General features: G+C 31.8%; 2 protein-coding genes across 2 annotated transcripts in view; both read right to left on the bottom strand.

The window, feature by feature from the left end:
• The window catches only part of LOC115890854, a 58,227-nt gene extending 46,667 nt beyond the window's left edge, over positions 1–11,560 (bottom strand). The window contains exons 1-2 of the mRNA XM_030911205.1: positions 11,010–11,560; positions 3,281–3,338 (exon numbers count right to left, since the gene is read on the bottom strand). Of these exons, the coding sequence (XP_030767065.1) occupies positions 3,281–3,338; positions 11,010–11,454 (503 nt within the window). The 5' untranslated portion in view covers positions 11,455–11,560. The remainder of the gene's footprint in view (positions 1–3,280; positions 3,339–11,009) is intronic.
• Positions 11,561–24,176: 12,616 nt separating this feature from the next.
• The window catches only part of LOC115890850 (synaptotagmin-11), a 46,404-nt gene continuing 43,696 nt past the window's right edge, over positions 24,177–26,884 (bottom strand). The window contains exon 9 of the mRNA XM_030911202.1: positions 24,177–24,703. Within this exon, the coding sequence (XP_030767062.1) occupies positions 24,584–24,703 (120 nt within the window). The 3' untranslated portion in view covers positions 24,177–24,583. The remainder of the gene's footprint in view (positions 24,704–26,884) is intronic.

The following is a 26,884-nucleotide window of genomic DNA, read 5'->3' as shown; positions in this document are numbered from 1 at the left end:
TTTTCTGTAATTTTCATTAGTTCGTTATTTTAACTAGAGAGACCAAATGTTTTTTGAAAGGTTAATTAATTTTTATTTCAAAAATTTGGAAAACAGCAAATTGGCACCAATATAAAGAATAATATCATTAGAGAATTAAAAAAGGAATGATAAAAGTCACCACAATTCTGATTATTACTATTTACAAAACATGTATTTATTTTAAGTTGTGTTGTTTATAAAAAAAAATGAGTATCAAGCTGTGGTAGTTAATTGGTATTCTTAATCTTATGGAAATACTTTTTTGCATTTTTCAATTTGTAGGTTCTTCAGGTTCGTTACTACTTCTGGTGATGCAAATTTAACAGGATTGGAATGTCAAAAAGTTTTGTTTGGTCCATTTTTAAGAAATAGTATCATGACACTAATAAAATAGGTTCTTTAATGTATTAAAACATAAATGAAAACATTCACTTCAAATTCTAATTATCTTTATCTACAAGTATCTAACAGATAAACGATTTAAGAAAATGCGATAGGTCATGGATGCTGAGATTCCACAATCCCACCGGCACAACATTATCTCCCATCTCCACCTTACCTGCGTCTTTCCACGTCAGATGCTGGATATCTGCTACCGAGGAACAAGAACCGAATTCAAAGCTAGAAGAAGCTTTATATCATACACGGTTGTAGTTAACGAAGCTGATCGCGGTTTTGACACAGATAAAAAACAGGCTATGGACTACTGTTTTATCGACTGGCTCGTCCTGTCGAGGTCAGGATCGGGTTTCTACTGCATAGCGAGGACGCAGGACGGGAAAATGTGCGGACCCGGCGTGGCAGGACTGGGAGTTGCGTGCTGAGAGTCCTGTTGGATTTCGCAAGCGAGATTGCAGGACAACGCAGACATGATTGCGACGAAAAACGCGTTTTTCTTAATAATGTAAGAGAGGATTTCGCAATCTGATAGCATCACGTATTCCGATTATAATTCACAGAAACCTGCAATCCTTTTATAAAAACTCTCCTACAGAAAGGACTGTACATGGTTGCTTTTATGTATGGAAACGTCGATTTTTAGCTAAAATATAGGAGGTACCGCAAAAAGTTAAATATAAAAGTTATCTATACTAATATATAAAATCCTTCAGTGACTGATTAATCACGATCCTGCTCAAACCACTCAACGTAAGAAGCTCAATTTTGGTATACAGGTTGATTCTAGGGTGTAGAGGTTCGATAAGAAGGGATTTTTCGAAATTCCAGTTCCACGGGGGTGAAACCACCCCTCAAATATTACAATATTTTTTATTTATAAAACGGTCAAGTTCCCGAAAAAACGCTTAAACACGTATATTTTATTTTGTTTTTTACATATTTTAAGATTTTTTAAAAATGTATACAGGGTGTTTCGAAAAATCTGGTCATTGATTAATCACGATCCTGCTTAAAGCGCTTGACGTAAAAAGCTGCTTTTTGGAAAACAGATTGACTTTAGGGTGTAGAGGTTCGATAAGAAGGGATTTTTCGAAACTCGAATTCTAAGGGGGTGAAAAAATCCCTCAAATATTAAAATATTTTTTATTTAAAAACCGGTGAGTTTTTCGGAAAAACTCTTAAACACGTATATTTTATTTTGTTGTTTTACATATTTTAAAATTTTTTATAAATTTATACAGGGTGTTTCATAAAATATGACCATTGAGTAATCACGATTCTGCTTAAATTGCTTGACGTTTAAAGCTGATTTTTGGCAAAGAGATTGACTGTGGGGTGTAGACGTTCGATAAGGAGGGGTTTCTCGAATCTCAAATTCCAAAAGGGTGGAAACGCCCCTCAAATAGTATAATATTTGTTATTTAAAAAACGGTTAGTCTTTCGGGAAAACGCTTGGACAAGCATAATTTACTTGGTTTTTTTACATATTTTGAAATTTTTTAAAAAATCATACAGGGTGTTCCAAAAAGTTCGGTAATTTCTTAACCACGATTCTGCTTAAACTGCTTGACGTAAAAAGCTTATTTTTGGCAAACGGATTTTTCGAAAGTCAAATTCCAAAGAGATGAAACTAACCCTCAAATATTAACAAGTTATATAATAATATCGCCATATTGTTTTTTCTCATGCTGACATAAATTAACATACAGTTTGTATGTTAATGGAAATTCTTGGCTTTGCTTTATCATCACCATTACAAATGATTAATTCGACGCGAACGAAATCGCTGGTACACGCTAGTAGGGTTTATAAATATCTATTAACTGGTAATAAATTTAAGAATACAGGGTCGGTCATAAAGTCGTGGCACATCAAAGTTTCATTTTTTTAAATGGAACCCCCTGTATATTATTGCAAATTTCGGTTCTTCCTTCAATTCTAAGCAAAAATCGAAATATGTAGCTCATACCAACCGTTTCCGAGTTATTGACTTTTGAAAATATCACTTAAACAATTTGATTTAATTAATATCGATATGTTCAGTTCGATGCCATTTTGCCGAAACTGTGATACTTAATAATATTTGTCATTAGTTCTCAATTTAGCATTTATAGATGTATAAAATGAGAGTATAGCAAGTCTATAAATTACAAAATTTTCGTTTAACATTTTAATTCTTCAATTTATGTACATAGTATTTTATGATTATTGTTTAAAATCGAAGGAAGAATTGAAATATGGGTTTCATTTAAAAAAAATAAAGTTTGATGTTTTGTACTGTAAGAATCCATGTGTAAGAAGTGGCGCAAAATAAAAAACTAATTCACCACAATATACACCAAAAACACAAGTTTTCAGTTTTAATCATCTGCTGATGGTGATAACACCAGAAATATACTGAAGGAGATCATAAAAGAATAGAGTGGATACAACAAAAGACCCAGATAATAGATGTCATCCACAGAGTCAAATCCCTCAAATGGCAATGGGCAGGGTACCTGGCAAGAAGAACACACAACAGATGGACAACAAAATTATATTATAGCATATAAATTATATTATAGCATGGTACCCACGAGGAATTAAGAGACCTAAAGGAAGACAGAACCTGAGATGGGACCATGGTATCAGTAAATTAGCAGGGATAAGTTGGGCCCGCATAGTCAACAATAGACAATGGTTGAATAAGCTGAAAATTATTATGATGATAATTTATTATTTAATAAATAATAAAATATTATAAACAAACATAATTTTTAACTATGAAGAATATTATACTGATAACTGAAACTACTATATATATAAGCACTTATTATAATGGTAAAAACTGGGTAAAAACATTTATTTTATTAATACTTACGTTTGAAGTACTGCTTCAGGTTCCGGAGTAACTTCAAGACTGTCATTGTCAGATTTTCCTGAAATATTTGATTTCTTAATATTTGTATGAAACAATGTCATTTACTTTATCTAACTTATTTTTTTTAGATTATCAGCCAGCAGAAGCCTTTTCATTTTAAATGTGTAAACACGAAATATTCTTTTAAGTCAGTTGAATTTCTATAACTTGATCAATTCACATCTAATTTATATTGGAAAAGTAAATAATTAAGTAATAATTATCTATAATAGAAAAGTTAAAAGTCTCTTAACTTTTCTACTAAGTAATTGAAAATGACTACTACTAATTTTGACGTTCTGAATGCTTACATTGAAATTAGAGAAACAAACTTCTACACTAATAACACTAACTGAAACTACTAATTTATTCCACTAATTTTGAAATTCTGAATGAAGCTTTATAAACTTTCGGCCTTTGATGGTCATTCGTTAAGAGAAATTGTGGTTAGTGAAATGGCAGATGACCCACCACTTGTGACGATCAACACACTGAAGGAAGCGATAGGAACTGCCATCAAGGCCAAGCAGCAAGAGACGTGGCAACACCGTGAGGACTGCGCTACAGCTCGAAGACTATGACCAGTGGTAGATAGCAAAAAGACAAAACAACTACTAGAGCCACAAAAAGGACCTAGTACGCATAATTGTAGGTGACGTCACTGGAAACTGTCCCACGGGGGTAAACCACTACTGCAGATAATGCGGAGAGGAAGAAGAAACCATAGAGCACCTGCTGTACCACTGTCCGGCACTGGAATACCGACGCTTTAAAACTTTAGGGCAAGGTTTTTTGGAGGGACTAGAGGAAGCAGCAGAAGCCAACACCAGCGACATCGGGAACTTTGCAAAGAGCTGGAAGTGATTTAACGCAAAGAAAGAATGAGAGGAAGGTTTGGTACAACAATAACAGGGGTATCGCAATGGGCCCAAGGCCTCCGAGTGAGGGATCAAACATGATCCAAAACCCCAGCCACCTAACCTAACCTAATTATTAAGCTTTCTCTATGACTATCGCAAGCCGTTGCTACGTTGCAAATTTCTATTAATTTTAATTGTATTTCATTAGACATTATGAATGATCGTAAATTTTGAAGCATAAAGTATAATTAAAACCACTAATCTATTCCACTAATTTCGAGGTTCTGAATGAAGCTTAAAGCTCAAAATCGTTCAATTCGTTTATTTTACAGGAGATAACTTATTAAAGATAACAATATACCTATAAAACTGGTAATTACAGAGCTACGAATTGCTTCTATATTATTCATTAGTTTGGCCTTCTAATTTTCCGATGACAGAATTTAGTTACAACGGAATAAACAACATAAGGGAAAGGTGTAGAATAATAACATACCTACAATATATTTACAACACTGATGCGGAGAATTAAAGTTATGCGGTAAATAAATAATTTCCCTTGCTATCAGTGGCGGGTCCAGGGGGGGCTTGTAATTTGTAATACAGCAACTACAGTCATGTAATACGATATTATTAATTTATTATGTCAGAAACGACTCCAGAGTAGTTGTATGTACTTTGAGTAAAATTTTGTGTCTAGTCCTCCAACCCACCTCTTTTCCGAATCCTGGATCCGCCCCTGCTTGTTATAGGTATCATAAACTGTCTCTGCAATGTAACACATGTACCTTATTGTGTGATATCTTATGGTGCATTTAGACTTGAGCACGCACGCACTGATCCTCCGCGACTGCTCAAGTGTAAAAGGCTGTGCGCACGCTCACTCTGAATCTGTCTGTGCGCGAGCAGCCGCGAACGTGAGCCGTCTTGTGTCGGTTTTTGGCCCGTGCTCAAAAGGATTTTATGTGTGCGCGAACGCTCAGTTTGCACCGGTAATTTGTTTTGTCTGCGTTCGAGCGTGCGTGTGTGATTTTTTTTTCGTTTTCTTTATTAAAATTATGGAGTAGATCAATGAATCTTCGTTATTATTAATTGAAGAATATGAAAAGTTGTTGTTCCCTATACTATGGGATGTTAAACATTCTTTGTATTATTAAAAAATAAAAAAAAACGCATGGCAAGACCTTGTAAATAAAATTAATATTGAATATGTCGATATTAATGAAATTTCCATTCTAAAATTTGTATCTTTTGTTCGTAATTTTTGGTGTTATTAAATTTTGTAAATATTCAAAGTTGGGCCTGGTCATTCTTGTAAAGTTTTTGAACTGATCATAGCCCTCCTCAGACACTAAGTTGTTGCAGTAAATTATATCGATTTCTAAAAATTTGGGTTTGCCACCAGTGACGATGTTTTCGATTTTTCTCCTTTTTAATAATTAAGCTGTGCATAACAATGACTGCAGCCTCAACTATTTCTTGGTCGTCCATTATTTTCGTCAACACAACTCTGCTGTGCGCGCACAAATGGATCACTTCATTCGTCGAAAAATAAGTATTTAATTAGAACGGAGCCGAGAGCGCGAACGAATGCCGTGCGCGCACGCTCTGCTCGTGCGTGCTCAAGTCTAAACGCACCATTAGATTTTGATTTCGGGTGAATAATCGCAAACACAGTTAAAGTTAAAGCTTTTTAGTAGGAATTCGTGTTATATGTACTAAAAGTGATACTTTATTTTGTAACAAGAGATGTTTAATTTATGTATTAAGCTTCACTCAGAACCTCGCAATTATTGGAATAAATTAGTGGTTTCATTTAGAGAATTAGATATTAAAAGTGTATTGTTTTATAAGCTAAATATTAAGCTTTCCCTATGAATACAACTAACTAACCCAAGCTGTTGCTAGGATATTCTATTAATTTTAATTGTGTTTTAAACATTGTGAATGGTCCCCCCAAACAAAGATGTCTATACCAACGGGAATATATGAACTATGAACTAAGGAATGTATGAACTAGCAAAATTAAGCGTATATGAACACAAGGGCCGTTTTCCACCTATCAGTAAAACCGGTACCCTCGAAATAACAGTAGTTTCGGTAGTACCGGTAAAACCGCTGGAGGTAAAATAAAGTTAGACAAGTGCAAATATTTTCAGGGCTGGTAGATCTCGATAAAAGAAACATAACTATATTCTCCTTGCCGGTTTTCAAATAAGTCGAAAATTACCGAGATATTCAAGTTTGAGGATTTTAAAAAATGACATTTAAAAAAAAATGAGAGCCACCGGATTTTTTTCTGTATTTTTATCAATTTCTTAATCTCTGATATTACCATAGTTACGGCTTTATTCTATGGTTACTACCTCAGGGTCATTATTTACATTTAAACGTGACCCAGTCATCACGTGATAAATGTGGAGCATTCTAAACGCAATTTGCAACAATGCCAACTTTCAACATGTACCCTACTGTTTTAGGGATTTTGCAGTGTACAGAATATAATTAGAGTGCTAAAATATTAAAAAACGGTGTTCAATTCCAGTCTAATAAAATGAAAATGAAATGTAGAAATGAATGATTCAAAAATAACCTTTAAAACAATAATAAATTATGTCATGGGAAAATGTGCGGTGAACAAGCAATCCTAAAAAGTTTTCTAAAATATATAGGAAAATGTGAAAAGAAATGAATGCACGATTTTCAGCATATTTTTTTGAGCAAAAAAAACAAAGAAAAAAACCTTATTATATATATATATATATATATATATATATATATATATATATATATATATATATATATATATATATATATATATATATATATATATATATATATATATATATATATATATATATATATATATATATATATATATATATATATATATATATATATATATATATATATATATATATATATATATATATATATATATATACGTGTTCCTGGGGTCGAAATATATGACGCCTGAAAATATTCGCACTTATTTGAGATTCACCGTGTATAATCATATAATATATTTTCTACTATACAGGGTTCCTACGATGTTCTCTATGGGTATCTCGGAGATAGAGAGTCAAGCAGCGTTAAAGGCGATCAACTCAGTATCAATCAATTCGAAATTGGTCAAAGAATGCATAGAGAAGCTGAATAAATTAGGCAAAGAAAACAAAGTCCTCCTACACTGGGTGCCTGCTCACCAAGGGATAGAAGGCAATGAAAAAGCAAATAATCTAGCTAGGAAAGCAGCGAACACTCCACTAACTGAACCAGAACCGTTCTGCTTTCCAAGTGGTAACCAACTCAAGGCGGAACTCAAGAACTTGGAAGATTCCATCCGCAACCTGGAATGGAAATTTTCCAATGGTCTAAGACACTCGAAGAAGTTTCTGAGGGCTTATGATGAAGAAAAATCACAGATCTTCCTGGGTCTGAGTAAGAACAATCTTCGGATTGTCACGGGGTTTTAACAGGACACTGTCTCCTCAATGAACACCTCAGTAGATTGAAACTAAGAAGAAACGGCGAATGCAGATTCTGTGGGGAAGATGGGGAAACATCAGTACACCTCATCACTGAGTGCGCCGAGACGACAACCATTCGTGCCATGAATTTTGGTACGACTGATATTGGAGATGGAGAACTACCCTCTATAAAACCGTCCCAGATACTGGCTTTTGTCAAAATCCTGGGACTGTATGATGAGTTATGATTCAAGAAAGGGGGACACAATGGATCTGTAAGGTCGAAGTGATTAACCCCCCTCCCACTCATTCTAAATTCTAAAAAAAAATTCTAAGAGTCGGTTAAATGGGGAAAGAATTGCAGTTTTGTGGTGTCATAAATATGCGCCTTTCAGATTTTTGAAAAAGTTCATGGCTTACTAGCTATTTAAAAAAAACAAATTTTGGCTATTTTAAAAATTGTCCCTAATTCCTTTATAATATATTTTAGACAAAAAGTTTTCAGATAAAAATTGTAGCTAATCACATTCTTAATGAGATTGTGTCCTCCGTTTTTTTCTAACGCCTGTCATTTTTGAGATATGACACAAACATATGTTTTTTTAAATGGAAACCATGACTGACTTCTTTAAATGGAAACCATGACTGACTGGCCATGACTTCATAAAAAGCGCCATTTTTTAAGCTTTTTAAAGATATAAGCTATAATATGTTTTCTTCGAAAAATTACTGAGTTATAGCCAATTCTTATAATTTTAAACAATTTCACTTAGTTAGCCATGGAAACAAGTTCAATCGCCGCGCCGTTGCTCTCAGAAATGTGAAGCTGTCACATCCAAACTTTGTAAATTAAAATAAACAAAAATTGTAAATATGAATTTTTCAAGTGAAGAGGAGCATGTAGATACTCGCGCATCAATAGAGTGGTTCCAACATGACTTTCATTATGACCCCCCCCCATAATGAAAAAAATATTAAAAATTATTTATGTCATAATAATGCAAACTCAGGGATAGGAAGAGGTGGACCAATTGCATGGGCCTCCTCGATCACCTGACCTATCCATTTTAGCTTTTTTTATGCGGTATGGTTAGCAATAAGGTTTACAAAAAAACTTATGAATTAAGAGAAGCACTCGTTGTGGCGGTACGAGAGAAGTTTAATTAAGTCGACCGGTCGTTCTGTGAGAATAGGTAGTAATTCACTTTTAAAGAGGCAACTCAAAACAATGACGGTTTTTTTTGAACATTCTCTAAAATAGCTTAAAATATATGTAGTGATAATATTTTTTTAAGTGTTAGTTTGTGTAATGTAAATTGTAAAGAACCCTTTAATAATATATTCAGACTTTTTATAAGTTATAAATCATAAAAGAAGAAGAATATCATGCAATAGTCTACAAAGATTAGAATTGGCTATAAATAAATTTAGCTTTTCAAAAATGTCTTAAAACACGTTCTCTAAAAAACGATCAACGTATGCTCGAAAATGTATGGCCAAGAAAAGTTGAACCAATAATCCTACACGCTTTTCTTCATTTGAAAAATTCATATTTACAATTTTTGTTTATTTTAATTTACAAAATTTGGATGTGACAGCTTTACATTTCTGAGAGCAAAGATGATTAAACTTGTTTCCATGGCTAACTAAGTGAAATTGTTTAAAAATTATAAGGATTGGCTATAACTCGGATTGGCTAAAGTAATTTTTCGAAAAAAACATATTATAGCTTATATCGCTGAAAAGTGTAAAAAATGGCGCTTTTTATGAAGTCAGGGCCAGCTATGGTTTCCATTTAAAAAAATACCTATATGTTTGTGTCATATCCCAAAAATGACAGGCTTTAGAAAAAAAACGGAGGACACAATCACATTAAGGATGTGATTATCTACAACTTTTATCTGAAAACTTTTTGTCTAAAATAGCGTATAATGGAATTAGGGACAATTTTTGAAATAGCCAAAATTTGTTTTTTTCGAAATTTTAATTAAATTAGTAAGCCATGAACTTTTTCAAAAATCTGAAAGGCGCATGTTTATGACCCCACAAAACTGCATTTCTTTCCCTATTTAACCGACTCTCTATCTCCAGTAGTTTCCGAGATACCCATAGAGAACATCGTAGGAAACTCACCCTGTATGTTATTATTACTCGATGTCGCTTTATACAGGATGTTTCAAAAAACATGTGCCATCTCTCGTGGGGAGATTCCTTACGTAAAAATAAGATTTATTTTTCATATCAACATAGGTCCAAATCTGCTTTGTTTCGTAGCTACAGGGTGTTAAAATCTTAATATTATTAATTTTCGATTTATTATAATTTTCTTACAAGTACTTTTAGCGTTTCGAATAAAATTTTGATGGTAAAAGTTACTATAAATGCGACATATTTTAAAGCTAAAAAAGTGTCGACATATTCACCAGGGACGTGCATATGGGTTATCACTGGAATATTCTTCTAAAAAAAAACATGTACGCCACTAACTTTTTTTTTCTCTTGTTAGGGAAATTGTGTAAGCAGTTTAATGCCGATTAAAAGTGGTCTCTTGATATTTTGTCGATTTCGGCCTCCTTGACGCAATTTTATTAATTTGCCTTGATCTAAGTCTAATAGCAACAAAAGTTTTAAATAAGTACTCATAGATTCCTCATCAAAAAATATGAAAAGAGTTCTTCTAAACATGGGTATGGAAATGCATAGTTTTAGAGTTACAGGATGCTAAAACTTTTTAAAATTAGGTTTATTGTAATTATCTTAAATGCCATTATTTTTATATTTGAAATTGCTGTAGGTTGGATCAATAGTAATAATAATTAATAGAAATAATAACTAATAGTAATAATATTTAATAATAAATTAGGTAAAAATATATGATTCGTTAATTTAATTTTTATTTTAATTTTATTAATTGTGATTGATAAAATTGCGGGTATCTCGTCAAGGAGGCCGAATTTGATAAAATATCAAGAGATAATTTCTAATTAGCATTAACGGCCTACACGATTTGGATATTAAAAAAAAAAAAGTCAGTGGCGCACATGTTTTTTTAAATATTCTAGTGATAACCCATATGCACGTCCCTGATGAATTTATTGACACTTTTTTAGCATTAAAATATGACTTTAACACCCTGTAGCTACGAAACAAACCAGAATCGGACCTATGTTGATATGGAAAATAAATCTTATTTTTACGTGAGGAATCTCCCGACAAGAGATGGCACATGTTTTTTGAAACACCCTCTAGAATACTAAAATAGACAAAATACGGTTTATAAGTTTTAGTTATTTTTAGAAACGCAGAACTATCATTTTGAGAGAATAGCTTTCACATTATATATCTAGTTTTGTTTTGTACCTTTGCTTGAAACGGACCTCTCCAATTTCTTGGGCAGCTCTTCTCGTTCTTCAATTTTGTTAAAATTCACCGGAGATATATTTCTACCGAAACTCCGACTCTGAATAAAACTTTCACTTTTCGGTCTTATGTTTATAACCAATTTAAGCGATTCGCGCACACTACTTCGAATTCTCGATCTCAAACTTTTGACTCTTCTCAACTCTACTTGTTCATCATCAGGCACGTTTAGAGTTGCTTCATCCTTCTTCTTCGTTTCCTGATCCTGATCTCTTTTTTCCTGTTCATCATCACTTGTTTTATCAATTGGACTTTCAGGAAATATAATATGTTTCTGTGACTGTTCTATACACCCTGTTAGGAAAGCAGCTTCCTTAAATTCATTTTCGAAAAGTTTCTCTAGGTATGTGTATTCTTCTTTAGTTGAATCACTTGTTTGTTCCATTGTTTTTTAGTTTCAAGTACATAACAAAAACAAGAAAAGCGCGATATTATTTCATATGATTGCAATAGGGAACGACGTAAAGCATTTTAATCACATTACTTTTACACCTGTGTTCTAAACACTATTTAATCTGTATCTTAAAAATACGTTTACAATTAGTTCGACTGATAAGTTAACGAGATAAGCCTTTAATTCGTCGATAAGTTTATACAGGATGATATATCGCAATTCGTTTAATGAATCATATATAGTTAGAAATCATTATACAGACTAAGAGTCGGAAATCCAGGAATGAATCCATTGAAATGCTTACATTTTCGTATTGGACCATTGAATGTTAATGAAATGTTGTAATTAATGAAATCTATCATTTTTAATAAAAGTAATTCTATTGTACAGGGTGTCCCATTTTGGTTGAAATCATACGGTATATCCGTTAATAGTAAAAATAGGAGGATGCCGTTTGCACAAACCTGTCTCACTTTTTTGTCAAACGGAAAATGCTGTCAACAATGTTTTCATAGCCCTCTTCGTTTCTCAGCTACAGGGTCTTCTCGAAAATTTTGCAATTTGGAACAGCTTCCGTATCTCCGTTATTATGGATGATATCGAGAAGGTGAAAACTGATTCTTGTAGAACTTTTTACGTAGAATACGGTTACGTAGTCTGTTTTTCTACGAAAAAGATATTTTTAAAGATACGAACTAAAGTTATGTTTTTTCAAATGGAACACCCTGTATATTTATAAATCGTATGATCCGCCTTGCTATGAGCTTCTCAAAAATATATATCACTCTATATTTATTTCCACTATTTACTGCAATTTTTAAAATATATCGTTTTCTTATTAGTAGGTGGTGATAAATAACAAAAAATAAAAAATGGTATTTACTAAAATAGTCATACAAATATTAAAGTTTTATTTGGAATTGATATATTTTACTTTTGAACTGTTACCCCTGAAGCTCTGAATATATTTTTCTTTTTTTATAACGGAATTTATTATAACGAGATGGGTTTGCAAATATCTAAAAGCTTGCATTATTAAAGCATTTTCCAGGCGTTCGACATTGTGTTAGTTGCCACGATATATTTCATACTTCAAAAATCCCGAAAATTGAGAACGGACAAATCCGGGAATAAGGGAGGCCATCATATGGATCCATTGGTCCAATTCATTGATTTGAGAAATAATAATTTAACAAAATTCTAATATTTTTGTTGTAAGTTAAGTTGTGAGAGGAAGCCCCAACTTGCTGAAAGTATATTTCACGTAAATTAGCTAAAGGAATATTTAAAAGTCCCGATACGATAGCTTCCAAGATTTACAAACAGCGGTAGAGAGGTAAGTTTCCCTAATATATAAAGAATTTATTAGTGGCTCTCAAAATAAAACAAAAGACAGATAGCAGTATACTTTTAATTTCTCTTGAGTTTCTTTTATTATTAATCATGGCCTACTAATAAATTTTATCTTTTAATGTTTTTTTTAAAATATTGCATTAAATAATAAAAATAAATATAGAATGATATATATTTTTGAGAAGCTTATGGTAAGCCAGATCATATAATTTATAAATATACAGGGTGTTCCACTTAAAAAAACATAACTTTAGTTCGTATCTTTAAAAATATTCTTTCGTAGAATAACAGACTACGCCACTCTATCCTACGTATAAAGTTCTACAATAAACAGTTTTCAACTTGTCGATACCTTTAACAATAACAGAGATACAGGGGGTGTCCCAAATTGCAAAATTTTCAAAAAGACCCTGTAGCTCAGAAACGAAGTGGGCTATGAAAATTTGGTTTACGGCATCTTTCGTTTGACAAAAAAGTGGCCCAGGTTTGTGCAAACCGCACTCTTCTATCTTCACGAATAACGGAGGTACAATAGACTTAAAATAAAATTAAGTCTATGGGAGATACCGTATGATTTCAACTAAAATGGGAGACCCTGTACAGGGTGGGCCAAATCCAGGGACGCGCCAAGTATTTTCGGTGCCGTCGGCGTCGTGCGAAATAAGGGTAGGCGCTTTTCTCCAATATTATAATATTATGCCAAAATTTCCAATGACCAGAAGCGCGGCGCTCGACATTGGTGGATAATATATTTTCACCACTAGCGTTCATAGATAAAAGTATTACTTAAATTTTATGTTAATTTGTTGATAAGTTCCAAAAAATGGGTTTATTATTTTTTAAAGTCAGTGACCGCAGGCGCCTTTAGGGCTTTGGCGCCGTCGTGCGCCGCACGATCTTGCCCATATGGACGGCAGTAGCGTATCGTAGGCCCCGCTGCACCAGCAGCGGCGGGGGGCCTCGTGATTTTGAGGGCCCCGCATTATCTGTTCCTTTTTTACATTTTATTTGTTCCTATTAATTTATTTTAATTTGAATCATAGTTTTATTAGAAAAATTCTATTTATGTTTATTTATTTTTATTATTTAGTTTTCTTTTAGTACCTAAGTTTTGTTTTATGTTGATTTATTTTGTAATGTTTTATTTTTTATGTTCCTTTATTATTATTTTTTCTTATGTGGAATAAGTTAAATTTTTGTTTTTATATATTAAATGACTTGATATACCTACATAAAGCTATATTATGTTTTTTAGTGTTTTTTTTATTTTAATATAAGGGCCCCTAAAAAATCTTGCGGCGGGGCCTCACATTTGAAGTTACGCTACTGATGGACGGCGCGTCCCTGGCCAAATCGGACGCTTTTAAAGGGAAACACATTTTTCTATAGAAGATAGACCAAACTAATATCGGTGTCTGGAACTCAATTTTTATCAAAAACATAATGGTCAACACCGCATATCTGTTACCGTTTCGGAGTTACGGGGTTAATTTCAAAAATGTACAATTTATGCAAATCGCTATAACTTTTTTTGCTATGGAAAATTTTGTATTTTTATGAAAACATTTCTAAAGCACCTTTTTACGTAGAATTTAATAGTTAACCTGTATATTTCTAATTCATTGAAAAGAGTTTAAAATTACCTTTTCAAAGATATAGCACACTTGATATTTTGCTCGATTCCTCTTCGAGATATAGAGTTTATGAAAATTTTCCCATCTTAAGTAAGTAGGCTTTGAACGACGCTGACTGTAATGCAAAACATTCTAACTGTGAGCAGCAATTAAAACGAAAATAATATGTGCAATGAGAGATGCAGAATTTTATAACAATTTAGACTATATTTAGCAACATCGGCACATTTAAACTATGTCTAATAACAATAAAAATAAATAGCAAACAAAGCTTTTATGAGATTTTGCTACAGGTGTTCGACATATTAACCGTCTTCTGTTAAGGAGAGACCGTTTGTGAACATTTCTCGCGGAATTCATTAACTCAGTGGGGGTGAAAGATCATCGCATAACCGCTAAGTACTTCTAATTCTTGTCTAGATTATACGGGCAATTTAAAAATAAGAACCTTTATTCTTTCGCAAAGATAAAAATCCATAGGCACTCAGAAGTCCGGCGGCCTGGACGGCCAACGGCTGGGATGTTGGTTAGCTATTCAAATATTCTCGAAATTTGCTGCAAAAATTTGCTGATAATTTCAGCGTTCTGAGGCGGTGTCTCGTCTTACTGGAAAAATATGTTTTCGAGTTCCGTTAGGCGCAGATCATCAATAAGGGATCCAAAGCTTACTAGTTAAAAATGGCGAAATTTTAATAATCCTGTTTTTTAAAGGAAACAAAACAAAAAATAACGAAATATCAAGTGTGCTATATTTTTGGAAAGGTAGTTTTAAGTTCTTTTTAGTTAATTAAAAATATACAGGGTGTCCCAAATAAAAAGTCAATTTTTATGTTGACAACTCTTAAATCATTAATTTAAAAAAAAGTATAGTTAAACCATTAAATTCTACATAAAAAGTTTGAAAATGTTTTCATAAAGATACCAAATTTTCCATAGCAAAAAAGTTACTGCGATTTGTTAAAAATGCACATTTTTGAAAAAAGCACTTCGTAACTCCGAAACGGTAACAGATATCGATGTGCGGTTTTCACCATCATGTTTTTGATAAAAATTGAGCTCTCGTCATCAGAAATAATATTGAAAATTTTAATTATATTGTCTATTTCTACAAAAAAAAATAGGAAAGATAGGAGATATGAGCGAATAGGTATTTTTGGCAAAATATAAAACTAAATTAAATAATAATTTTTCCTACTGTGGTTTATTTATCGGCAGTTTATCTTTTTAATCCCAAATTGCGTAACGTATAAGCATTTTTTTTCTCATTTTATGACCAATAGTGATAAGAAAGATAACAAAAAAATGGTGATGACTTTGACATGTTTTATAAAATTATTTATTTATTTTAGGCGAATGCCGAAATTGAAAAAATAGGTTTTTATTTTTTTTTCGTACCCTGTAAGCTTCCCTGGTTCTTTAGCTACTTACCGTTTCCGAGATATTTGGCAAAATTGAACTTTAAATCGTTTTCTGAAAATGAAAATCTAAGAAACGAAAAATAGCCCATAGGAGGGCGCCATCAGTCGTCTATCAGACGGTGCATATATATGGTTTCTTAGAATTAAAGGGTTTGGTAGATACCCTAAAAAATGTGAAAAAAGCAAAATTTTCAAAAAAAATTTCCTGGCCAAAATCGAGTTTTTGTCGCTTATTCCGATTTTGAAAGATTTTCGGGCGCGGATCGACGCAGATTGATTAGTTAAATATTTTAGTATACACAGATTGTCAAAAAAGTACATCTTTCAAGTTTTCATTTTCGGCAATTTTTTTAAAATACAGTATAACCTAAAAAATGTCTATACCTATGTGGCCATATACAAATTTGCCTAACGAACAAAAAAATGCTTAACGTTTCGGAAAGTTTCTAAGTTCTTTCCGTCGTCGGAAGCAAAAAAATACAAAGAATAAAGAAAAAAAAAATTTAAAAATATTTAAATTCAACTATTCGAGAACACTTTAGTTTTTTTTAAACAGATACGTCTACAAAACCGTTGAGGTTCTGTTAAAATGACAAAAAATGTTTTTTCTTTCGTTAGGCAAATTAAGGCAATCTTTAAACCTAACTTCTGACAAGTAGTTTCCGTTTGGGATTAACGCAGAAGTGTTCATATAAAATAACTATTTTATTTTGTAGATTTTCTTGCAGTGGCAAAAAAAAACATTTTATTAAAGGGAATCCACAAAATCGACAATCGAAATCTTTCAAACTAAATATCTTGGAAACTATGCATTGTCGAAACACAGTTTAAATAGTGCGAATATAGAGCACCACTAGCTCTATCTATAGAGGCTTCACCAGTCGTTTAGCTACTTACCGTTTCCGAGAGGAAACATCTTATTTTTATTTACACCTTTATTTTTTTTTTCTGCTGGTATAATTTTTAATGTACCGACCAAACGCCAAAATTTTCGAAGTGACTTCTACGCTTAATTTCACCACAAAAAAAATATTTAGAATCATAAAAAAGGCTCCCAAAAAAAACTCACGGGATTTAATATCTCGACTGGACTATATTTTGGGGTTAACAACAAAACAACATTTACAAAGGTTTTTTGAACATTTATTTTTATTTATATATACACATTCATATGGGTTGGAAATCCAAAATGACGTCAGCAGATGGACATTCGAAAACAAGATGAGATCTTGTCTAATACAAAAATTATGTTCATAAGCCTACATACTATACAATACTTGATCGAACAGCTACTAAAATTTACGTGAAAAATAAATTATTTATATTCTTTTGTTCCATTAAGTTTAATGCTAAAGTCTACAAAGAAATGGGAATGCGAACTAGTAAAATAGGTATGCTTTGAAAGAGACTGCCAAAAAATACAGGTATTTTTAATTTTACAGTCATTTTTATGAGAACCATATTTATATAGTTTCTATAGTGTTCTTTTTTTACTTAAATCTGACATTCTGCACCTGTATTTTTTTAATGACCCTGTACACATAGAGGTTATTCTAATATACGTACACATTGCAAGTCTTGTGTTTATTTACGATAAGCATAATATTCAGACGTTATAGAGAGTGTCATAGAATCTGGGAATTTTGGTTGAATTTGAGACCACCCTGTACACGTTTGCCTACAGACTAAAGTGTAATCTTTGGTGTTTGAACCCGTGAAGTTAGAAAGAGAACTTTTCTAACTAATTTAAGAATGTACAATAGTTTTAAAAGGTTTTAAGTAATCTCCTAAATCTTATTAAATACACATATTAATATAATAATTATTTCAAATGAATTTGAGTGTGAAAATATTTAATCAAATTATAAGAAGGTACAGTTAAATCCCTTCCAAACGAGTCCGTTTTTTGCTTGCTTCAAATAATTTGTTAGATATTTTTCAATAATGTGAATAAAAATGACAAGAAAAAATGTTATTCTTTCGCAAAACATCCCCGTACCGATCACAAACCATCCCCCTTCAGAATTTTGACTTATATGTCATTAAAATAAAGTAAAGAAAGCGCCCCCTTGAGTTTGTTCGCGCACTACATACATGAAATGATCGGTTTACTACACGTATGTATTGTATAGTCACTTACTAGCGAAACGTTTGATTTGGTCCATTATTTCACTCGATTTTTACCGAGATCTACCGCACGCTACACAACCAACTATTTTAGAGTCTTTTTCGATAAATCGCGATAGTGTCACTGTTAATTTAAGTTCTGCCACAATTTCCATCTAGATTTACTACCCTCATACAACTATCAGTAGTAGAATAAATAATAAATAACATAAAATAAGCTCCGTAAAGACTGACAAATCCACAAAATTTCAAATCAAATTCAAATGTGTCAAATGAATCGTCAAACAGATCTGTCAAGGATCCCCACCCTAGAGTCCTTTTTCCGCCCATCATGCATGAATACATGGATAGCATTATGCTCCTTCCTTAGTCTTCTTATTCAAAGACTTTTTAATGGCTAGTAGCGCCTCTAGTGTTTGTTCGCACAGTATAGCTTTTGCTTTTTGTTATTGCCATTACAGAAAATGTTCTAAAGGCGAATGTTTTGTGGTACCGTTTCAAAAATTAGATTATTGATATTATTTATGTTAAAAAGTTACAGTTTAACATTTTTTTTAATATGTTTTCTTGTCATTTATTAAATAAAAATAATCTGTCAGCTGTAATAATTCAACCTTGACAGCTAAATAAATGACAGCCATATTGAGCCTAATTAACGCATTCGTATTTTTATCGAATATTGACATTATAATATTATACAGAGGGAGCACAAAAATAGATCTTTTTACTGAAACTGTGACCGATATGTGCGTGTTATTAGTATGTTAATAAGATAAAACGAATTCAATATGGCGTGTTGCTCGTTGTTCGACAATAAAGTTTTCTACGACTAAAGCGGGTATATAGTTTCTGTTATGTTGTATATAAATAAAATATGTATATTAATATCATAATGGTATAATTAATTTAACCGCGAAGAATAAATTAACTGGTTAATATAATTATTAGTAGTTTTGGTACTTTTTATACAATACGTATCCTTAACTTAACTTTCTTCTTTTTATCACAAATTAGAGTAACTAAAATTATATGTTGGTTGTTAACTTAAATAAAGATAGTATTAAACACATATACAGTGTTCGCGAAAAAGTCTCTCTAAATTGGGATTTTTATATTATTAAAGACAGGTGAGATTGGGCAATGCAATATTTTGTCTACATCTATTTATTTATCTTCAAAGCCCTATATTTTTAATCCCATGTACGTACTTTTTATGCATTTGCAGTGGTTTAACAATAAAACAACATAGTTTTTATTTTACGCACCCGGTATATACTGGGTGCGTCTCAAAAGTAGCTCACCAAAAATAATCTGTCATTAAATAATAAAAAAAGTCTTTAATAATAAAAAAATCGTGACATTTTTGCGGACATTGTATCGCATTTTTCAAAAAGAACATACTCTACTTTGTTTTGTTTTTAAACAGATCTCTTATTTTTAGATTTAGGGTTATAATGCTTAGTTTATTATACATTTTTTTATATTCTGCAACATCGGTATTAATATTTCTAAGCGCTAAGCGCAAAACCCTGCCCATAATCGATTTGTCATATCACATAAAATATAATCAATCAAATATAATATTATAATCATTAATAAAAAATGATAAATACCTAAAAACTTAAATAATGCAGTAATGAATTTCTGGGATGATTGTTAAAAATCATTGTTGCATTTATAAAAATTGAGATATAACATTTTAAATACAACTGTAGTAGCTTTAAAAAATATCCTGTATGATAATGTGACTTATTTTTTAATGGGCTCTTTCACAAAAAATAAAAAAACCAATTCAAGGACAAAATCTGAAATAGAAGACTATTTTCAGTATATTTATCCAAAAAAATAGTTCCATGACATTGAATAATTTTTTATAGGCTCTCAAAATTGCTTTAATTTGAAATAATTTTAAAGCGCCAATTGATGACGTATGAAAAATACGCCCAATCATATTGCAGAACCGTGCTCGTGCGCCAGTCAAAAACTGGCAACATTGCGATTTGGTTTGACCAGCACCACCTCAACTCAAGGCTAATCAAAATGATATGGGCAAGGCAAATATGGCGGCGAAGGTAGCGCATTATTAAATTGTTTACCTTTAAACTGAAAAGCCGGTAGTGGTTTCTCGTTCCGATTGCATACCAGAAATAATTAATTATCTCTAGTTTGTTGTAAGCAACACGTTTGCTTAATTCTTAGTCTTCAGTGCATTGTGTGATCAGAAAATTGTGATAAAATAACAGTGTAAACTTCAAACTTTTGTGCTTGTCGTACTCCTCTATTATTAATTATTTTAAGGTAAAAACTAGAAGTATTTATCAAGATATTACACCTAAATGAGTAAAAAGCCTTCACCGCCAGTCTGCATAGTACTTTATAATGGTTACTTACAATAATCAAAAGATAGGTATTAAAGGGCAGTTATTAACATTTTATTGTAGCATAGCTTTTACATGCTCTGTTCCAAATTGTCACGAGAATTATAGAGGGGGTCCCAAGGTTTGTGAAAACCAAAAAAAAATAAACCAAACCAAACCAAAACAAAACAAAAATGACGAGCTTCGTAAAAAATGGTTGACAGCTATTAAAAGAGATAATTTCACTCCTACTAGTAGTTTTCGGGTAAGAAGTGCATTAAATATGCCTCAAAAAGGCCAAAGGCCAAAGCCTCTGTTGTTACCCTAGTAAGGATGTAGTTATGGCTACTGCTTACACTTACCTCACAAGATATTGACAACATTCACATTTGAAAATATAAATGGCCTGGATGTAAGTCTTTTTTTAGGTCAAAATTGCCCCTCACATATGTCAGAATTTATTAATAAATCCATCTTGTTCAGAATATCCAATATTTTATTGAAGAACTATACAAAAAAAAAGGAATGACGTTATAAAAAGGTATTTAGTTTTTTTTTCTATATAAAATCTATTATAGTTTAAATTTATTCCCATTTGTGTAATGCTGCAAAACATAGGAAAAATATTCTATATTTTTTGACCCAAGTCAGTGTAGTTTACACCAAGAGCATTTACCAAGGCTTTTACTAAGACAAGTAACTTCCTATACTGTCCATAATAGTATATATTTATCAAACGTGCAGTAAATTCTAAACTATGGTAGGTAAGTGTTTGCAATTGAATATTTAGTTTATATTGCTATTTTCTGTCATATATTTCTGGTTATTTCTTTTTCCGATGATTTTGAACACCCTATATAAGCAGACCTTTTTATAAAAAGTAACTAACTGATGTTTTCATAAAAGTAATAATACAAAAAATGCCATACTTATGTGGAGAGCTTTAGACTCCCTGTATATTAAAAAATTAGTGAAATATTATGTAATCTAACCCGACATTTGTGTGAAAAATGTTTATTTGGAAATAAAACAGGTTTTAAAATACGCGCCAAATAAACCACTTCTATCACCGCCATATTGGAAAAGGTTGAATAGCCTTGTGTGGAGGTGGTGGAGGGTCAGCATGGTAGCCCGGCCGTGTTGCCGCTTTTCAACATGCCAGGTGTGACGTATTAAAAATAAAGTGGGGATTTTTATTCTGGGCTTTTTTGTTTTTATTTATTTTCTTAAGAACGATTTCAAATTTTTCGAAAGTGAGATAGCAGAAAATTCTAGAATTAATTGCTTTAATCAATTATGCAAATTCCAAAATATAGTGAAAGAGCCCATTGTTTAGGATATAGGATGTATAGGTTTTTTTTTAAATTGCAACCCCTCTTTTTCTGTACAGAATTGGATACAGCATAAAATTTTGCATACAATACACTGTTTTTCGCTTTCTTTATGCGGTGTTGCCATGTTATTTCTTATTTACTGAACTATTGGTTAAAAACAGTATATCCTAAAAGTAGTCAAAATTAGAGTGAATTTTACTTTTATTAATATAAAAGTTAAATTCTTAAGACTGTAGTTTTTAAGTTCAGTCAGTAAATAAGAAAGAGCATGGCAACACCGCACAATGCTTGAAAGAAGAAAAATATGTATGTATTGCATGCAAATTTTTACTAAAACTTGGGAAACAAAAACTTGAAAAACTTAATTTTTAGGACTTTAGCTTCATTCAGAACATCGCAATTAGTGGATTAAATTAGTGGTTTCAATTACACTTTATACATTTTAGTTTACGATCATTCACAATTCACAATGTCTAAAAAACTTCTCTTGACGGATGATAATCAAAGGTCAAAATGAAATTCCCCGCAAATTTTGAAGTATAATTAATGGAAATGTCTAAAGTTTGTTAACTTTTTTCTACTACTTGAAAATGATTACCACTAATTTAGACGTTCTGAATGCTTACATTGAAATTACAGAAACAAACTTCTACGCTAATTGCAACCGCTAATTTATTCCACTAATTGCGAGGTTCTGAATGAAGCTTTAGAAAGAATTTAACTACATAATCTTGTTTTCTTAATTTTCTCTGAAACGGTATGGAAATTTGGAAAGGCATAAACAGGATTGACCATTTTTAAAACGGGGAAACATTTTTATAAAGGATGCATTTTTCTCAAAATATCAATAATAAAAGTGTTTCCTCTTGTAAAGATAATCCGGGGACATACTGTATAATATACTATTTTTCAACAATCATCGTATTAATCCCATTACGAATAAAATGAAAATTATACTGTGCAAACTACTTAATTCTTTTATATTTTATTTCTTCCTATGTTTTACTTCATAATATCGTTTGTTAAAATTTAGCTAGAGTGAAATTATTTACCTAAATTATGTAATACTCTTAAGTAATTATACAGATAAGATTATGTACAATAATATAACAGAGGCTCCGCCAGAGGTGCTACTACTTCAAGTGCTGCTCGAATGCAAGTTGCTTTTCCTATTGTAGTAGACACAGAAGCATTATAAGTTTTATATGTTTATATCTTTAATTTTAAGATATTTTAGCACATCATTTATTTTACCAAATTCATAAGGTGTACCAAGTTACTTAAAATAGAAAAGCTTTTTTTTAATTAAGGAGGTACTATTAAAACAAGTAAAATGTTTATTATAGTGCGTTATTGTAATAAATGTTATAAATTTAGTGTTATATTTAGTGTATTGGTGATGGAGAATTATATTTAGTATTGTAGAAAATATAAACTGTTTATTTACTTTAACAAATAATGTCTTATTTGTGTTTTTAGTTAACACTTCATATTATATTATATTTTTAGGTCTAATATATCCATAGAGATCTACTAAGAGCTGGCAAAAGTTAGTCTTGTGTCGAGATTTCCGTATGTAAGAAGAGTACAATGCGTTTATAATGTACTGAACAAAGAGAGGACAGTAAACACGTTGCCAAACGTATGAAATAAACCGAGAGACTGTGCACATCGCTAAAATACGTGGAAGGAGATATAGCAGATTTGTCGCAGTCGACCGGTCGACCCAATCAGTACCTCTGTCAGTACTTAAAGTTCCAGGGAAAGGTGTACATCATGCGTTCACCTTTGCGATTTAATTACGTCTCGTGATAATTTATTATTTGTTTATTTATTAACGAGTCGTTGTAATGTTTTCTATAGCTTGAAAAATTTTAAGTGCAAGTTAGAAATACTTGCATTTTTGGTAAAAATAATTGGAATTGAGTTGGTGTTCGACAGTGATAGCGCTATTAGAACTCTGAATTCAAAAATCGAGATCTCGAAATCTATTAGAAATAATTATTGATTGTAGTTTGTTCAAAATATTTTTTTACATTTCTGCTATATTTTCAGACAGTATGCGAAAATCTGTATAAATAAAAAGTTACACGATTGCTGAAAATTGCTATGCACTGAAAGTAAATGGATGGGTTGTTCCAAATTTTTGAATGGAAAAAAACAACCTTATCGTTTTTTTTATTTAAACATATTGCAAAATATCCGATTTTAAAAATAAAAGTTTCAATATCTAAAGTGGTTTTTAAGTTATGTTGCGTTATGTGTTAAAAAGTAGAGTTTTTAAATTATCGCGATTGCTGACATTTTCTTTTTATAAAAAAATGGACACCCTAACGATATCCTTATAATTCCATTTCAGATGCTCAGAAACATATCTAATGATTTTATCTAGTTACCTTTTCGAAAAAAAAGTATTTTAAAAATAAGCGGTTTGCGATCGTGATTTTACTTTACTTGATAGGGAAAGGCGTACAGGCAACGCCGCAACAGCACACCGTCGCGCGTCGCATCTCTCTCACTCCGACTTAATAAGATCCCTGTGCGATATACTTCCACATATGTATATACCGACTCAAAAGTAACAGTTGCCAACGCGGTATAAACTCTTCACAAAAATAAAAAGTAATAAACTAATAACTTACCATTTTACTTGTTTTCGGTCACTTCAACATGCACGAATAGCATTATTACGTACTTTCTGATACAAAACATATGCTCTATTTTTTTTTCATTCGTACAAAACAACTTTTTTATATCTATTCCCTTACGTACTACCTTATCAACATATAATTTTGAAAACGAGTAGAATAATTTACCCAAATGAAACAGGATAATAAAATTATTTAAAAAATAGTGTCTAATTTAAAATAAAAATGACAGCAAGTTGGCCTAGTTCTTTACTCCTTTAGTTTGTGCCAATCGGCAATCTGCCTTCTTGGTGAATTACACACTTCGTTCCAGTGGGTCAAGGCCGACCCTGTACATTTTGGACCACCCAACTCTAGTCTTCCGATAACCTGAAAAGTGGATAAAAAGAATGTGTAAAATATTATGCTATATCGTTGATTGAAGAAATAAAAATATGCGCAAATTTATGGTCGATTTCGTGGCACGAAACCTGTCCGAGATGTAGCTGGCGTTACCGTCAGCCTGTCCGAGAATTCCGAGGTTTAGTTTAGCTTTGCGCCGCTGCGCGCTGACAATCGTTTATAGCGCAGCGGTTAAATAATACTATACCGTAGTTCTGCTTTCAGTCGACAGAGTGAGATTTTGCCAGAGACAGTATTGTCAGAACTACTGATTAATCCGTAGATTTAGGGATTTTGGGTACAGTACGTTAATAATATGAATTTTCTATCATTAAACAATTTAATTTATTATTGTATGATTAAACAAAGAACGGCGTCAGAGTTGGTTTGGAAATGAAGATCGCTGTTATTTCATATGTAAAATAGTATGGTAAATGTCAATAATTTGGTAATTCCCAAGCCAACTAAACGACTTTTATTGACCATACGACATATTCAGTACATATAAAATAATTTTTATTTTTGTTGTTTATTCTATGTTTAACACGAATAAATTTTCAATGCAAAAACGCGAATTTTGCATCCAGAGATATTTTTGTCAAACGTATTACGTATATTATACATTTTAATACGGCAACACTGCCGCTTTCAGATCTACACCATCTTCGATATGCCTTCGCTGGCCGAATTAGAAAAATGCGTGTTTTATGCGTTGACCGCAGAACAATTGGTGTCTCCACCGTACAGCATTTGAGACGTAAGGGCTCGTATTCACTCATTAGGTTGCGTATCGTTTCAATTCTTTCAATCAACGGTTATATTCATTCACATACAGGGTCCGGCAATAGTGCGTCGAACATCTGTAGCGCCTAGAATAAAAAAACTTGTTGGCTTGTTGGGAATTTTAAGTGCAGACCTAAATACGTGCCTAAAATATGTACTAGGATGTTTTTCAGAGAGTATTTCCGGATCGGAATGATTTTTTTTAAGAAACACCCTGTATTTTATTGCATTTTTGGCTTCCTTTCAGATCACTTTACATAATCCTAAGATATGAGAAAATATATTTCGATAGCTTCAGAGATATTAAAAAATAAATAAAAAAAATATTTTTCAGCCTTTCTTAAAAAAGTATTAAAAATACAAGAACTGTCCTGAAATCAAAACTATACTAGATATATGCCAGGTCCATGTAAATTAAATATTCAAAATGGTTCCAGCAAAAGTTTTCGATTCACGACGACTGTTGGCGCTGGTCGTCAAAATCATGTAAAAATGTTTATACAGAGATTTTGCTTACCGACAATACCAGGTAATCTGATATGTTATGACTTGTTAATGTTTGTTTAACAATATTATACCAAATAGGTTAAACTTAATATATCAATTTGCATAGCATAACTTTTTTATAAATAAACTTAGTAGATTTTCAGATTATTTAATTCATTTTGTTTCCGTTTGTAATTTTAGTTTTAAAATAAGTTATGTGATTGTTTCACATAATAGGTATGCTTTAAAAATAAAATTGCAAAGTAAAAGTAGCAAATAAAAATAATTAAAATAAAAATAATTCTCGCCTGTTCCTTGGCCCCGCACCCCTTTGGCTATCCTATAAATGTCCACTACGACGAGAGATGGCGACAAGAAAATGGAACCGATTTATTACAAGGAACTTGGGCTTCTTTGTCGTAGTATATTCTGTGATATATACTTTAGATAGTCTATATTTACTGTGCTATAAAAATGGTAATCGTAAATCATACAAAATGTTCAAAATTCTACCCCAAACATTCTACATGAACACTGGATGGTTTAAGATTACGATACTTATAGCAAAGTAAGTATAGATCATCTAAAATAAATACCTAATATAGTTTTGATTTCAGGACAGGTTCTTGTATTTCTAATCCCGATACACTCACACTTTTTTGAGTCAGTATAGAAGTTAAAATATTTTCCTAAATTACACCTACTTTAGGTTTGCATCTACATAAAATTCCCAAGTTTTATATTCTAGGAATTAAATGCCCGACGAACTATTTTTGGACCCTGTATATATAAATTCTCCCTATTATTTATTTCAAAATAATTTCATAGATGTAGAATGCGATTAAAATATATTTTTATTCTAAATTAAATAGAATATTGTTAAGTTAGCAAAAAAATCTC

The sequence above is a fragment of the Sitophilus oryzae genome, unplaced genomic scaffold (genome assembly GCF_002938485.1).
Source record: "Sitophilus oryzae breed Bouriz unplaced genomic scaffold, Soryzae_2.0 scaffold_934_pilon_pilon, whole genome shotgun sequence".
In the NCBI taxonomy this organism is placed as follows: Eukaryota; Metazoa; Arthropoda; class Insecta; order Coleoptera; family Curculionidae; genus Sitophilus; species Sitophilus oryzae.
This window is presented reverse-complemented; position numbering and strand designations above follow the sequence as displayed.